The sequence below is a fragment of the Lissotriton vulgaris genome, chromosome 3_2 (assembly GCF_964263255.1).
Source record: "Lissotriton vulgaris chromosome 3_2, aLisVul1.2, whole genome shotgun sequence".
Classification (NCBI taxonomy): Eukaryota; Metazoa; Chordata; class Amphibia; order Caudata; family Salamandridae; genus Lissotriton; species Lissotriton vulgaris.
Window position 1 is genome coordinate 228,438,163 of NC_141690.1, and position 17,355 is coordinate 228,455,517.

Genomic DNA, 17,355 nt, shown 5'->3' on the forward strand with positions numbered 1-17,355 from the left:
CCAGGAGGTAGCGGTTATCGTGGAAGACAGACGGAGGTATTCGGAGCAGAGAGAGAGACCGAGAGCGACACGCCTGGAGGCCAACGTTTCAACGCTTCGCCCCGCCACGTTCCCACGGGAGGAGCGTGGCTACAAGAGGTACGGGCCGGGTAGCGGGTTGGGTCGGGCGGAGGAGACAGCCTCTTTTGTAAAGTGTACAGCCCTAAGAATCCCCCTGCCTCTTCACGTGCACTTCCCCACACACCCCTTTAATTGAGAAGTGTGCACCGGATCACTGTTATTTTCCTTCACTCCCGGCCCTTAAGTGTTCCCGGAACCTCACAAGTATCTGACCCAAGTTTCCTTTCTTTTTCGGTACCGGAGTGGAACCACGAGTGGAGAGACGTCCCCTCCCGGAGCACGACCACCCCTGTCCCTGCAGTGTTTACGAGAGAACGAACAACCCCATTGATGAAAAAGACTTACATACCAATAAAGCCTTCTTTGAAACCTTTACTTAAGGCACCAGTGCTCCTCTTTTCCCCCAACACCTCCCGTCAGGCCAAGCTCAGTCGTTGAATTCCCGCACGTCCCGACCCCCTCGGGACAGAAAGACAGACCAGTTGAAAGTGTTAGTACATAGAGAGATGGTGGCTATACCCAAGTTTCGCACATCTTAAGTTGCACACAAAATATGGGACATCAGTATATACAGTGAGCAAAATTCTAGATGGGTGCTTTCCAGTTGTATACACCCTGCCACCTAGAGTGTAATAGCCAAAACCAGGGAAGTCCTGGTTGGCATACCAATATCAGAGAAAAATACAGGAGCGCACACAGAAGTCCAAAAAGCATGAAATGCATTTAATTAAAAATAAATTTACTTCTGCAAAGTTGAGGTTGTATTGCATGCAATTTATTGTTTCCACAGTTATTCACATTCCTTGATCCCGACGTGTTATCCAGTTCAAACAGGCAGCCGACACATGTTTCATCATAAAGACTTTTTCAAGGCTGAAATAAATATTGGCAATCCGCAATAATCGTACTCAGCGTGTGGCCAGAACTCGCCTCACTAAAAATGTCTGTGTGCTAGCAAACCACGTGTTGCGAGCAAAGAAAAGGTGTAGAACAAATGGCCTTAATAAGCCTTCTTAATGTCGATAAAATAAGTACATATTTGCTTGGGTAGAAAGTACCCGACATAACACAGAACCTTGATAAGCCTGAATAGTTCCGAAGTCTTCCAAGTAAAGCTTTTGTACTCTGGACGGGGTTGTGAGGGGATTGAGCGCCTGTATCGTGTTGACGAACCAATATTTAGCCTTGTCGTCCATAAACCCAAACAATATGTCCTTCATGGCGAGTGATAGGTAATCCATGCCACTAATAAAAATAATGATGAAGTTGTTGGGCATGACAGCTTCGTGGATTAAGTTTGCTCCCAAAGCAGGTCTCCCAATGCATCTGCTGCAAAAGTGCAAGGATCTGAGGATAGGGAAGATTCTATTTTGTTGTTACCTCAGATAAAGTGCAGGATACTAAAGTGCAGGATACTATAGCGGTACACTGCCTTTCAGGGACAGTGAACCCATATGTCCTGATTCACCGACCAGGGAAGATGGTCAAATGATAAATAGCTACTCCACTTCAGTGTTGTAAGATTAGAAGTAGTTTCCCAGAACTGTAAGTGTTCAGAACACACTTGAAGGGCAAAGAAATGGGTGGTTTCGCACAGCAACATGAAAATCAGGTACTACGTTTGGAAACTGAGACGCACTCTCCAGATGTTTGTCTGATTACAAAAGAAGTGTGGCAGTGGCTCTCAAATACCACTTCCATTGTCTGACAGAACACTTTCTAGAGACGGTCAACTCTGCTGATTTTTCTCATCAGGCAATCGGGAGCTACAAATGTGAACAGAATCCCAAAATTTCTAACTTTAACATCCAAAGGTGGAACATTCTAAACCTTAATTTTTTTCCAGGATAATTCAAAACAAAAAATACCAACTCTTCACATCCACGCTTCCGCACTACCAATTCCAAGGGAATGATTTGTGACAAACTTGTCAGGTATATTTGCATAAGCTTTTCCCATAGTTATTTCATTCCAGTAGTAGTATGACAAATGTGATATGCTCCCATGGCCTTGATCTTAGCTAGACCTACATGTGCGAGACCGGTGTAGTTCTCCCAGTTACTCTATTCCTCAATTCAGCAACACTGTAAGCTCAGGGTTTCTCTACCACCTTGACAATGCAAGATCTCAAATTCACCATCCCCGTCAACAGTCATTCATTCTAGCAATTTAGCTCCTGAAGTCTTAGAAAGGTGATACCTTAGCTTAAGTGTGCTATTGTTAAGGAAGCATATTTACAACAAGGGGTGGTGAGGGACAGAGTCTCTGAATTAAACAGAATACTCTCACCCAGTCAAGAGATCAGGGCTAGATCCAACACCGTTTTTTAGCTCACTGCACCATCCCAGTTTCAGAACCTGGCTGTATGCAAATTAGTCTGTTCCTGTCCCAGTGCATGATGGGAACAGGGCAAACCAAACTACAAAAGCCAATTCTTACACTGGGAAGGAAACAAGCTACCGGGGACCGGTTTCTGGCATTTCAGCCTCTTCGGCCCGGCTTGCTTGAATCCTGATGGTGCAATGAGCAAGGGACTCACATCTGAGTATACCCTTCCACGCTTAGGGTGGACAAAAATATTTACAACAAGGGGTGGTGAGGGACAGAGTCTCTGAATTAAACAGAATACTCTCACCCAGTCAAGAGATCAGGGCTAGATCCAACACCGTTTTTTAGCTCACTGCACCATCCCAGTTTCAGAACCTGGCTGTATGCAAATTAGTCTGTTCCTGTCCCAGTGCATGATGGGAACAGGGCAAACCAAACTACAAAAGCCAATTCTTACACTGGGAAGGAAACAAGCTACCGGGGACCGGTTTCTGGCATTTCAGCCTCTTCGGCCCGGCTTGCTTGAATCCTGATGGTGCAATGAGCAAGGGACTGGGTAAGAGTGGTCTGCTCAATTCAGACACTCTGTTCATCACCACCCCCTTTTGTAAATCGATTTTGGCCACTATAGGTGTGGCAGGGTATACTCAGACATGAGTCCCTTTCTCACTGCTCCATCAGGATTCAAGCAAGCCGGGCCGAAGAGGCTGAAATGCCAGAAACCGGTCCCCGGTAGCTTGTCTCCTTTCTGGTAAAGAATTGGCTTGGTAGTTTAGTCTGCCCTGTTCCCATGATGCACTGGGCCAGGGACAGACTGATTTGCATATAGCCATGTTCTGAGCTGGGATGGGGCAGTGAGATAAATAACGGTGATGGATCAAGCCCTGATCTTTGGACTGGGTAAGAGTGGTCTGCTCAATTCAGACACTCTGTTCATCACCACCCCCTTTTGTAAATCGATTGTTAAGGAAGCATGACATCTCACACAACGGACAATATTAGTAATTCTAGTTTATTATGCAGGTGGAGACAACTCTGACATTCCGCAGGCACATTTGACACGTAAAAAATGGGCCACCGTGGCTTTCCCTGGCAAATATTTACAAGGCAGCATTGTGAGCATTTGCTTATAGATTAATAATAATAATAATACTGATACTTGTAGAGCGCAAACAGCTACCTCAACTGGAGGTGTCCCAGCGCTATGTGAGCAGCTAGCTGAAACAGTAAAAGAGCCAAGTCTTTAATTGCTTTCTAAACCCAGATTCTGAAGTTGCAGACTGGATGGAGGGCGGTAAGGCGTTCCACAATTTCACCGTACCAGCAGAAAAGGTCCTGCCTCCAAGTCGGGCCTTTCTGACTCGCGGGGCGTGGAGTTGAAGTAAAGAATTTGAGCGCAGGAGCCTCGCCTGATGGTAGCGGGGGAGTCTCAGTTTTAAATAGTTAGGGCAGGTGCCCCGTAGTGCCCTGAAAGTCAGGTTCAGAGCTTTAAATTTGATTCTGCTTACCACTGGGAGCCAGTGCAGATCGTGCAGATGCGGAGAGATACGCTGTCTAAAAGGGATATGCTTTATCAGTCTCGCAGCCGCATTTTGCACGGTCTGCAATCGTTGAATCAAATATTTTGGTAGGCCAAGGTAGAGGCCGTTCGCGTAATCGAGCCTTGTAATACAAATATATATTGCTGTGTTGAGATTCATACAAAAAGAAAGGCCTAAATATTTAGAACAATTGTCACCCGTATCAGCATTAGGGATTTGGGGCACTGCTTTTATGGAAAGCATGTGATCTACAACCACACATGTTGCAAATAAGAAATGGTACCAGTTACTGTTTGCGGCTTGTTTTATTTTAAATTTACTTATACCACCAACCTCTACTGTTCATCGAAAGGTTTAAATACAGAAGTTAACACTCACAAGCTGACACACCTACTTGAAAGGGGAAAAAATAATACAGTAATATACGGTGCAGACTGGGCTAAGGTTTTGTACGTTTCTGCTATGTGGTCATTAGTCATTCAGGAAACTGAAAATTAATATTTTGTATCAAAAATGTGTAATGTTTCCAAAATCACAACTAGTTTGCACGTCAGTGCAAAGCATACAATCTACAGTTCAAGCAGCAAAGAGTTGGTCACAGGTAAGTAAATTTTTCAATATGAATAATTGCCGTAAGATGGGGAAAGAGACATAGAATGCATTTATTGATATACAGATTTTATTCAACATATTGGTTTTGTATTTCAGAATTTTGATTCGGACATAAGTAGCGTGGGCATTGATGGTTGCTGGCAAACCGATAGCCAAAGAATTCTAAGTGAAGTTATGGTTGAACATTTCTTTCGGCAAGGAATGCTAGATGTTGCAGAAGAGCTTTGTCAGGTAACTAGAATTGACTGTTTATAATCTTTTTAGCAATACCTTCATTGCATATGAGGAACATATGGTAGTCCAGGTACTACGGCCCTGTTGAACCTGGGCCTTTTTAGATGTAAAGTGAGCTCTCCTTGTTGTGTGAAAGAGCTACGTTAATACCTGCTGCTGATGTTTCTTCTTGCAGTAGTTGTCTAGAACTCTGTTCATAATTGTTGCTGGCAGATTGGATGATTTTTTATTAAGAGCTATAGTCACAACGCTATTTTTCAATTTATTGGTTGTAATATTATTTAGGATCTCTTTATTTGAGACTCAGTCCTTCCTTCTGTCTCTTACACTTCTCATGTTAAGTATGTAGCTTTCTTTGGGTTTCTTCCCAAACATCACACAAAACTGCTTCTATGTGCGGGACAGAAGAACATTGCTCTTTTATGATTTGTGTTTGATTTGAAGTAAACCAAGACTTTGCCGAGCCTTGATGTAACCATGATTCTGTAATTGCATGTCAGGAAACGCATTCATTTACAATGTTTAAGTATTGGTTTGTTCTGTGTCAACTGACCTAAACAAGAACAAACTTGACATATCAACTTATGAAAAGAGGTGGATGCTGCCTTTATTTAATGAGTTCTTTAGCATCTACCTCTCCAGAAGTGCCAAACTGAAACTAGCCATATGTTGAGGCATTTTGGCAGCTATTCAGTAATGTGTTGAAGACTGTAGATTTAACTGATCTAATTACAGTCTAGCTGGACACCAAAGTCAGATGGTTATAGACCAAAATGTATGGTTTCCTCTTCATGTGATCTGATGGTCCCAGACACTGAAATGTTTTCTAATTATTAATCTAGAGAAACACTAGTAAAGAGCACTACTCAAAACTGACTGTTCATCACCTCTTTGTTGTCAAAGGTTTAATCTTATAATTTTTTTATGGTGACCTACTATTGCAAGGTACATTTTTTGTTAAGGTCTAGATCGAAGAAGTGCTTCTGGTAACTTGTTTTCTTTTGTTTATGCCAGTGCCATCTGGTCCTACAACATTTCGCTCCCTTACAAGTGTTTCATTTCCAGGGATTGTGGATTCATTTGAATTATCACTCCAAAAGTTCTCAGTTAAATTTTCTTGAGTGCCCAAAGCATATCTCTGAGAAACAATCGGGAAGAAATTATGCTCATGTAAAGTTATATTTGCAAAGCGAGCTGTAAACGTTGTATTAAATGCACTAGACACTGCTTTTAATTCAGGGTTTTGGCATTTGTTAATCATATACACTTGTAAATTTCACCTGACCTGTATAGATTGACATTCGCTAGACCGTTTTACACAGTCTGCTGCTCATATTACAATATTTCTTTATGGATAGAGTTCTCAGCAGTTCTGCTAGTAGCTTTGCAGTGCTTCAATAGCAATTCATTTTGCATTGCAATGGATCACTATTTATTTTAAGATCATAAGCAGGTCACACAGTGTTTCTGAAGTAGCTAATGTTCATTCATTTCATTGAGGTATCTGCATGGAGGCCATTTCAGAGGTAAAAGCTTATTGAAACAGTTGGTTCACCAATAATACTGACAATAATTTTTCCATCGATAACTCTTTGATAATTACCCTGGAAGCTCCCAAGGTGAAAACTACGGCCCCCAGCGCCTCAGAACTGTATTCTACTAGAACTAAGTCTGGGATTTCGTCCACCCAAATCAAGGGAGCATCCCCACAAGTGCGAAATTTGATTACACAAGACATCACTGTACAGTCTTCTATGGACGTTTCAAATATAGGGAGTGGTCCCAATAACTGTAAGGGACATGCAAGTAACAACACTGCTGTCTCCTATGTCCTACCAGCTAGTGACCTGATGGGCTCTTCTTTGCGATATCCAACTGGGGACACTACCAAAACCCTTTGAGATCATCTACCACAAATGACATTGTTATTGTTAAGTGCATTTGTAGCGAGCTCAGCTACTCCAGAGAGTGTCCCAGCATGAAACCTGAAACAGATCGTAGCTCGAAGAATTAATACAAGAAAGTTCAACTTTTTCTTGAAAGTCCGGGTATCCTGAATGCTGCGTATAGCCAAAGGCAGAGCGGTCCAGCCAAGTGCCGCTTTCCGAACAAGGGAACAACTGCCAAGCCTTTGACGGATAAAACGGAGGATCTGAACAAACAGTTGGGAAGTGGAACGCAGCTGTCGTGACAGCGTATAAAAAGAAAACCTCTTCTGCAAATAGCGGGGTTCCCGGCCATACAATGCAGAATGCGCTATCGACAAGACGTTCATTTAATCCGCACTTCCATAAGAGGCCAATGCAAGGTGCGCAAATAGAGACGCACACTACTCCTTCTGGTAAGATCCAGGAGGAGGCGGGCAGCAGAATTCAGCACCACCTGGAGCTAATTCAACAAATAGCCAGGGGTCACAACATACAGTGCATTAGCATAGTCCAGCCGAGAGAGGATCAACGCCCGAACCACGGTTTTCCTCGCATCCTTTGGGAGAAGAGGGAGAAACGTCCTCAAAGTTTTTAAGGTGCCAAAGCAGGACCCCGTCAGTTTCCTAATCTTAGTGGCAAAGGTTAGGTTCTCCTCGAACCAAACACCCAGATTTTTTGCAGCAGTGCCAGACAGGCAAGGCAGAGGAAACCCCGCTGGCCATAATAACTCTTTGCCCAATCAGCCTAAACTCTCACAGGTTTTGGTTGGCCAAAAACAATTGGAGGAGAAACATTTTCTACCTGTTACTACATTTCTTCACTTTAAGGCTCCTCTGCTCCCCTTTGACGACGTTGGGCGACAGAATCATCAAGGTCCTGATAATCATGCAGAACTTGTTTTTAATCCCCTCTATGCTCATAAGGGCCATCATGACATTCTCAATAGAAACAATCTTCTTCGCCTATTTAAGCATGTTCCGACCCTCACAGGGATAACTTCCTCAGACCTCACAGCAGTAGAGTTTGCCCTAATACCAGGCAAAGGGGATTCGGAAGCAACTGTTACTACGTGGACACAAGAAACCTTAAGGGACTCTATCTTTGGGGAAGCCAGGTCCTTCGAATAGAGTGTGGCATAGAACTCTGGTTTCTCCTTCAACAAAAATACCCCAACGTTCTCCTCCAGGAGATCCAGTGAGGTCTTTCTTATGCAAGTGTCCTGAAAGGGTCACAGTGGGGGCAACACATGATTGGCTGCCAGACACATCAAAAGCTGACAATTCCATCAAAATCTCATACAATAGTAATCAACGTTCGGTGAGATGCAAACCAAACCTTTCTGCCGCCCAGTAACATTCATGGGTTTCCTCACCGAGAACAGTCCGAATTCTACTCCTAGCAGTATTCTTCCTAATGGCCCGTCAAGGTGGTTGGGCTCCAAACTGACCATTTCCACTTGGAATGTGGCTGGGCTCAAGTCAACACTGTTATCTAAATCAGCAGTGGACTTTCTGAGCAAAAGTGACATCATCTGCTTACAAGAGTCTTGGTCGTTCTCCCCAACAGCTCTTTATGGCTATTATGAATTTTTCCAAACAGCATCTCAGCCTAACTCTTTTGGCCGTCCCTCTGGGGGATTTTCCATCTTCATTAAACGTTCTTGTAAAATCACAGCTACACCTCTCTACCGGAATTTCTCTGCTGGGCAAATTTTACTAACCTCAGGACTTTCGACCCAAACAAGGGCCTTCCCCCTTCTTTTAATTAATTGTTATCATAACATATCCAAAACATCTAAGTCATCCGCAACAGCTCTTCTGATTAGGCATTGGAAGAGCTCTTACTTGAGTTTGCCTCTGCTGAAGTTTTATTACTAGGCGACTTTAACATCAGGGACTTGGGATTCAATGATCTCCTTGCCACCAAAACTAAAGAGCAAGAAGCCATGAATACAGTGCTTCTGCCTTAGAAGGTTCTGGAATCAAGTCAGTGAGAGGAGCAATGTCTGACCGCATTTGTCGATCATAACGGCCAAGGATAGCCAACGAATTGGCCGCTCGGAATGTAGTTGCCGCATAGCATCAAGGCGTCGTCCCTCCCGGTCCGGAGCAGCCGAGAGTGGAGACAAAGGATTTCGGGCACGAAATTGTGCTGCCTGAGTAATAATGGAATCAGGCTTCGGCTGTGAAATAAGACAAGCAGGCAAATTTACCCGGGGCTTTGTATTTCTTATCCAGTCGTGGCAAGACAGCTGGAATGGAATTGGGGTTCTGCATTAGCTTGAGACTCTCTTGCCAAATAAAGTCTATTATTGGAATAGTGCGAACTTGTTTCTGCGGCTGATCCTTGAAGCCATACAAGAAACAATTCTCGTCTCTAGTTCGCATAGGGAGGTGAAATCTTTTTGCTGCTTTTTCCACCAGGACATGGAATCCGCCGATATCCACCGGTGGAGAATCAAGAGGAGTTGGAGCGGTGGGAGACGGTGTTTGAATTTGATAACTGTCCCATTCCGTGAGGAGGGATCTATCATCCAGGTCACCCTCTTCTGTCATCATCATCCTCATCAATGACCTGTGGTGGGTCCTGGCGTTGGAACCTTGACGCTGTTGTAGAAGGTGTTGGATGTGGCTCCGCAACGAGTGGAGGTGGACAAAGTGCTTGCGGTTCAGGAGAGGTTGGAAAACGACAGTAATAGTCATCCAGCATAAATTGAAAGACAAAGGGACATGGGCATTTGCGCCATGGGAAGCTCTGGCGCTGGTTGGCCGGCCTGCTCAGAATAATCTTCATAGTCCTGATCGTCATCAAAATCCTGACATTTAATTCAAAGTTCGGAGGGACCGCGAGCAGGCCGAATTCTGTCATCCTTCTCCGAATCACCCTCACCAGCGTCAGATGAAAATAAGTCGCTTGGCATTAAAGTGTTCAAGGAAGACTGTCCGCGTTGAAGGAGAGAACATGTAGACTTCAATGGAACCAAATCCATGGATGCAGCCATCGACGCTGTCACCATCGACAAGAGATGTTGCCGCTGAGCACCGCCGACGAAGCCACCGTCGACTAAGATGAACCTTTCGTCGACGAAGAAGTGCGCGTCGACTAATGCTTCTTCTGCTTATTTTATTTATATAATTTATAAAGCGCCTGAATCACCCCGTATGGGGTATCTCCGCATTAAGGACATATATGGGTAGGGGTGCAGAATTAAAAAAGCAGAGTTTTTAAGTTTTTTCCTAAAGCCTAGATAGGTAGCGTTAAGGCGGCTATCCAGGGGCAGTTGATTCCATAATTTGGGGGCCAGATAGGAAAGCGACTTTCCTCCCAGTCTGGCTTGCTTGATACGGGGGATAACAAGAAGTCCTTTTCCTTCAGAACAAAAAGAGCGTGACGGTGTGTATTTAACTAGTTTATCAGCCAGATAGGCAGGGCCCATCTGGTTTAGGCATTTGAACACTATGCAGCAAATTTTTAAATGAATTATTTTACGAATGAGTAACCAGTGAAGTTTGTGTAGTAGGGGGAGTGAGGTGCACGATAAGGTGCACTGGTTACTAAACGAGAAGCTGTGTTCTGCACTACCTGAAAACCTTGCAAGGCAGATTCCTTAGCAGAGATCAGCAAAGCATTGCTGAAGTCCAAACGACTAAGTACTAGCGCATGGATCAGGGTTTTGCGTGTTGTTGCAGGGAGAAAATGGAAAACCTTCCGGAGCAGGCTAAGGGCATGAAAGCAAGCTCTTTTAGTTGCTGCTATATGTTCATCCAGATTTAGGTCATTATCTATTAGTACCCCTAGATTTTTAACTACTGACTTGGGAGATGGTGCTGGGCCTAATTCTTCTGGCCACCAGCTAGGAGACCAGCTGGTGACAGCATCCTTAAAAAGCATTATTTCTGTCTTCCCCGCGTTCAACTGCAAAAAATTACTGCTTATCCAAGATGTTATAACTTTCATACCTCTCGTGAACATGTTTTGGATATTTGGAGTATCTTTATTGTAAGAGAGAAGGAGTTGAGTGTCCTCCGCGTCGGAAATCGGGGTAAACCCGATATTCCTTAGGAGTACTGCAAGGGGGGGCGACGTTCACATTGAACATAGATGGACTTAAACAGGAACCCTGTGGTACTCCTTTGGTTACTGAGGTTGTCTTAGATTTGAATGATCTGAGATTCACTGTTTGGGTCCTATCTTTGAGGAAGTCCTGCAACCAGTCTAGAGCTGAGTTCTGGATGCATATGGAACTCAATCTGTCCAGCAGGATCTGGTGTGAGATGGTGATGCGGCAGACAGGTTAAGCAGTATGAGAGTTACTGCTTGGCCGGTGTCCGCCAGCACTCGAACATCTGTAACATTAACCAGGGCTAGTTCAGTACTATGCCTGGGACGGAATCCTGGCTGAGTGATCCAGACAGGTGGTAGATTCAATAAAGGCAGAAAGATGAGTGTTAATGTGCTTTTCCAGCAATTTACCATAAAGAGAAAGCAGTAAAATGAGGCTGTAGTTAGTTATAATATTAGGAGAAAGTTTAGTATTTTTCTTGATGGGCATAATCTGAGCATCCTTCCATTCTTTAGGGAGTTTACCTTCTTTGATAGAACAGTTAAAAATAGAACAAAGAGGCTCCACCAGTTCGGCTGCGAGTTGTTTGACAGTTTTAGCAGGAATTAGATCTTTGGGAGAGCCTGATATGGCAGATTTTAATCGAGATTCAGTATCCTGAATGGTGAGCAGAGGAAATTCTTCTAAAGTGAGCTGTCTAGAGGAATCAGAGGCATGATCAATCATCAAATTATGGTTGGTGTTGGTAATGGAGGATGTTATCTTATAAATATCATCCTATTTTTTGTGAGAAATGATCAGCTTTGTTTTTGCAAAGTAATTTAGTAGGTTCCTCATCAGGGTTGCAGGCTTTGGGGTTAATAAGGGTATTGAGAATGTGAAAAAGGGTTTTAGAGGTGTTGCCTGATTGCTCAAGGTGGGTGGCTATATGAATCTTCTGTGCAGATTTAAAATGTTTATGGTATATAGCTAAGGCCGCTTTGTACTGCCCTTTGTCTATAGGGTCTTTAGTACGGCGCCATTGTCGTTCAAGCCTTTTACATTTGCTTTTTCAGATCTGAGGATCTGATGAGTACCAAGGTGTTTGGATACGAGTTGAAGCCACGCCGGATTTTTTCTCCGGGATCAGAGCATCTAATGTGGACTTAGTAGTGTCATGAAATACCATTAGACAATTATCAACTGAGTCTGATAAAGATGGGTTGATGGGGGCAGATGCTTCACGAAATAGATTTGGAAATAATTTATGTCACTGTCTGTAGATCTGAGATGTTGGGACTTTTTTAACTACGTGTTCGCAAGGGCCAACAAGGTCGAATGAGATTATTGAATGGTCTGACCATGTCAATGAATTAGTAGATTTATAAACTATATCAGGTGAATTAGAGAGGACCTGGTCCAAAGTATGGCCTGCGGTATGTGTAGGAGCATCATTCCTTTTCGTGAGGCCAAAGGCTGACATTTCCCTCAAGAAAATGGTGGCCTCTGAGTCACCAAGGTTTTCACTGTGGACATTAAAGTCGCCCAGAAGAAGAAATTTATTAGATCAAATCACATGAGACGCAATCAAGTCCAAAAGATGTGAAATGGAATTGGAGAGAGGTCCAGGGGGCGGTAGACGAGAGCTCCCTTCCAACCCCACTGTGAGTGGAGACCTAATCTGAATATAAGAATTTCTATACTGTCACTACAGTATTGATCCAGTAATATAGCTTTTATTGGGTCTTTATAAATAATTGCAACCCCGCCACCTGCTTTATGTGACCTGTCTAGTTTCAAAATACGGTAGCCATCCGGTAAAGCAGTTGCAATATCTGGGGTGGAAGATGGTTTTATCCAAGTTTCCGTCAAAAACCCAATGTCTGGGAGGGATGAGGTAAGTAAGTTCCAGATGTTAGTGGCATGTTTAGGAAGGGAACGAACATTAGCCAGGAAACAGTCCCAGTTGGCTTTGAATAAGTTGTTGTTATCGGCTTGAGAATAGGCCTGGGCAAAGCACTACGCTCACGTAGTTTGCGAAGTTTTCGCAACTTCGCACTACGCGAACTGCACAGTGCGAACATGCGTAGCGTAGTGCAGTGGTCATTTTTTGCTTGCTCGAGGTCCTCCACGTCAAACTGGCGACCGCGAGCAAGTAAAATAACATCCTGGCGAGACTTTTTCCTCGTTCGCGATCAGCAACATCAAGTTGCTGATCGCGAGCGTGGAAAATAAACGAGCGGCAGAAAATGGCAGCTCGCACTGTGCAAGATGCCGTTTTCAATGATTGCACAGTGCCGGATGCTTGTCCGCACTGTACAATCATTGAAAACGGCATCTTGCACAGTGCGTACATGTTACTATGCAGTTCGCGTTATGAGACTCCCTTCACCCGACATGCGGTAGAAAATTTTGAGGGCCTGAGCCTCTGAATAGAACATTCTAGAGGTTGCTAGCGCCTGATTGGCTGGAGTTTGGACTACTTACAACGACCTGCATATGTTAATAAAGTGACAAGTCCTTCTATCCATTAAGCTTTGTTTCAATGCTACTCTATGGTTTTTTTTCTTACCTATACTATGGTTATGTTATTGCTATCAGCCTGATTCATCATAGACCCGTTTTGCGAGTCTATAATAGCGATTCATAAGGAATCGCTATTACAGACTCTCAAAACGGGATTCATGTAGGAATCGCAAAAAGATTTGCGATTCCTACACAATCCTTATTTGCGATTAGCAAATTGCTAATCGCAAATAAAGAATAACTGCCCATTCAGTCCTATGGGCCAAAAGGCCCATAGGAATGAATGGGGAGTATTCCTTATTTGCGATTAGCAATTAGCTAATCGCAAATAAGATAGCGATTTAAAGGGTGCCAGGGGTGTCCAAAGGACACCCGGTAGCACCCCTTAAAGGCAAATTGAAACAGGTGTTGCGCACACGCATGTCCAAAGGACGTGTGTGTGCAACATGCAACTTAGAAAAATGCTTTTAAAAGCATTTTTCTAAGTTTTCGCTATTTACCACGAGGTTTGAACTCGCGGTAAATAGCGGGCCGAAATTGCGAATTCGCAATTTTTTAATGGATGATGAATTGCATTTAAGAAATCTCAAATAGACATTCCTTAAATGTAATTCCTCGCAAAATTGCGACATCGCTATTACCGATTTTTGCATTTGGGATGATGAATCCCAAATGCAAAAATAGAGCTCGCAAAGGGCCAGATTCTCAGAATCTGGCCCTTTGCGAGCCGATTTCGGCTTGATGAATCAGGCTGCAAATTGCTATGTTATGTACCGTGGGACTCCCAATTCGACAATGGGGAATATTCAAGCATGTGAATCTATTAAAGACACCCCAATACTGGAGAACTCCTCTTAATAAACCCACACTGATGCCAGTGTTGGATTTGTTAAAACATGTACTCAGAGGGCACCTCAGATGTGCCCCCTGAAAACCAGACCGCTGGCGTGGGAGCCCCGGCTCTCTGAGGCCAGAAACAAAGCCCATCCTGGGTGGAGGTGTCACACCACTTCCACCAGGATGAGCACAGTTCTCGTAAGCGAATCTTTAAAGGCCTTGGCGGCTTTGTAATGTGACCCCAGCCACTACTGCTAGCAGCAGATTGCAGCCCCCGGTTCAACCGCCCCCCCCCACCCCTCCCCCCTCCTTCGGGCAGGAAAAACCAGCGGGAGAAGGAGTGTGTGCCCCCCCTTCAGACTCCACCTCTCAGGTGCTGAAGGGTCAAAGTGAAGAACATTTCTCAGTGCCCACCATCTTGAAGATGGTAGGACTTATCGAATCAGTGATAGAGCAATGCCCCCTCCCACAGGAGGGTGGCATAATAAAGAGTAGGCACCCCAGGTAAGGCACTCATTGGTCCCTACCAATTACACCCCTGTAACGCTCATAAATCTAGCATTTAGGTGGCACCCCCAGACTGTAAAGTTATATTCCTGAGAACCGACGAAGCCAGTACACAGAAGAGCCGCAACAGCAAGAAAGAATGACTAGTGACTGACTTGGTGTCAACCAATCTGCTGCCTTTCGCTCTTGCTGCAAAAGACTACTGGTCCTGCAGGCCCATCGACCTCCAAAACTTTGGGAGGCCTGCCTGCTATAAATAACAAGAAACTCCTGAGGACATTGGACCTGTCCAAGAAGAAACCAACTTTTTTTTTTTTTTAAAACTTTATTTTTGTCGCAGATTCATTTAGGAAACATACAATTGTGCCGACAGTGCCATTACTGACCCTTACATTCAATAGTTCCATAAGCATTTGTTACATAGCCCATCAGCCCACATCCCGAAGGCCGGGCGGCATAAGGTGGCATCGTATCCAATCTGAGGAAGAATATCTTCGGGCCTCTGTACGGCAGGATGTCCTGATCTGCTTTTTGACGTTTCTCCCCTAAGTATTTCCCCCCAACTCCCCAATAGCCCACCCCCCCAACTTGGCATCATGTAATAAAGAACACGTGTACACAGTTCGTTCACCTCATTATGGGCCTCTCAGGGACAGATACGACAGTAATACGCCACAATACTAGACAAGAGAAAAACTTCTAGGTAACATATCGCAATGACCATCATGGTGGAACTTTCAAGTGCGTTGCAGGCTAGGCCCTACACCAGATCGGGGCCCCCTCCCCCCTCCCTCACTGTCAGACCCCGAGTCCTCAGGGGTGAACAGCTCCGCACTCGTGCCATCTGAGTCTGCAGCAGACGCCCCCAGCACTCTCATCATTCTCCACGCAAGGAGGTCGTCCTGCAGTTTCTCATCCCTACGCACATGCTGCATGAAAGTTTCCTCTGCCAGGGACCATTCACCCAAATCCCGGAGCCATTGTGTAACCTCCGGGGCCCTCTGCCCCATCCATGTGATTGCGACCCTTCTCCGCGCCAACACCAACAACAGTTGCAACATTTTATACGGGAGCTTACACTTCCTGGGTTTGGGGACCAAGGCCAACAAACAGTGAAGAGGAGTCAGCTCCATCCGGATCTCGGTAATTGTGCAAATGTGCTCCACCACTGCGCGCCAGAAGGCCTGAACTAACGGGCAGTCCCAGGCCAGATGGAGGAAGGCCGCACCTCCCGCACCACACCGGGGACAGTCGTCCCTCTTTTCCGGGGAAATACGCCTCAGAGAAACTGGGGTCACATACGTACGATGCATAAAGTTGAAATGAGTTAATTTAAATCTCGCATTGCACGACACTTGCCGGGTAAGGGTGCCCACTCGTTTGCGCTTCTCCGGTTCTAATGCCATCCCCAGGTCAGCCTCCCATGCCGCCCAGGCCGGTGGGACCGGCGGAGTGGAGTCCTGCCGCATGGCTGAATACAATAATGTTATCAGCCTCTTACCCCTCCCGCAGGAGAGGATGACATTGAGTGTGTGGGACGTCGGTGGTGCCTCTGGAAATTGTGGCCAGGTGTCTCGTGCCATTACTTGAAGGCCCCCATACTGTAAATACTGGCCTCCGCTGAGCCCGAATGTCTCCGTAGCCCGTTCCACGGACACAAACACGTCATCCGGGTAGAGGTCCGCCAACATCTCACATCCACCCGCTCTCCATTCACGGAATGACATGTGTTCCTCCATGGCCACCACTGGGGCCAGAATCCAGAGAGGCAGCTCCCTATGGAAGGGGGCCCTCCGTAAGACTCTTTCCACAAAACGCTGCCATATGGCCGCGGTGTGGCGCACTATATACGGCAGTGCCTCATCCGCACCCCTCCCATGCATCAGGGCCAATTGTACCGTTCTTTCGTCGGCTCTACCCGCTAGGAGTCGCATCTCCCAGTTGTCCGAGTCGGCGAACCACCTGGCCGCTGGCAACAATTGGGCCGCGTAGTAATATAGGTCAAACCTCGGAGCCTCCAGCCCCCCTTCCTCCCAGCTCCAGACAACCGTATGTAGGGCAACTCGACTACGCCTGCCCGCCCACAGTAAGGACGTAAGGAGCATATTAAGGGAGCGAAAGATCCGCGGTGGAAGCGGACACAGGGAATTTTGCAGGACGTAGAGCATCCTCGGTAGCATCACCATTTTAGCCACCGCTAGGCGTCCCATCAAAGAGAGAGGCAATGTGTTCCAAAAAGACACGGACTGTCGTATGGCGTGAACCACCCGGTCTGCATTACGGGCCAGTAATTGCGCATCAGATGGCGCCACTTGGATCCCCAAATAGCGGAAAGCCTCCAGTTCCCAACGCAGTCCCAGGTGTGGTAGATCCCCATGCATGTCCACTTCAAATCCCGCCAATGGGAAGATCAGGGACTTCTCTGCGTTAATGCGCAGGCCTGAGGCCGCGCCAAAGCTGTCCAGCAGCTGTAGCAACACCGGCAGCGAGTCCCGCGGGGAAGTCAAATAAAACAACGCATCATCCGCGTACAGGGAGACCGTGTGCACGGTATCCCCCACTTTGATCCCCCACTGAGACATTGTGGTACGGATAGCAACCGCCAGTGGTTCAATTGCCAAGGCAAACAGGAGTGGTGAGAGGGGACACCCCTGGCGGGTGCCCCTCCCCAATGCCCAAT

The 17,355-nt window shown here is 45.6% G+C and overlaps 1 protein-coding gene across 3 annotated transcripts in view; it reads left to right on the forward strand.

Moving 5' to 3' along the window:
• Positions 1-17,355, forward strand: part of RMND5A (required for meiotic nuclear division 5 homolog A) — a 314,309-nt gene that overhangs the window by 76,474 nt on the left and 220,480 nt on the right. For all 3 annotated transcript variants that reach the window (XR_015309794.1, XM_086964264.1, XM_086964265.1), the window contains one exon: positions 4,698-4,832. Coding sequence is in view for 2 of the 3 variants with exons in the window: in XM_086964264.1 (XP_086820390.1) it covers positions 4,698-4,832 (135 nt within the window). In the remaining variant the exon portion in view is untranslated. The remainder of the gene's footprint in view (positions 1-4,697; positions 4,833-17,355) is intronic.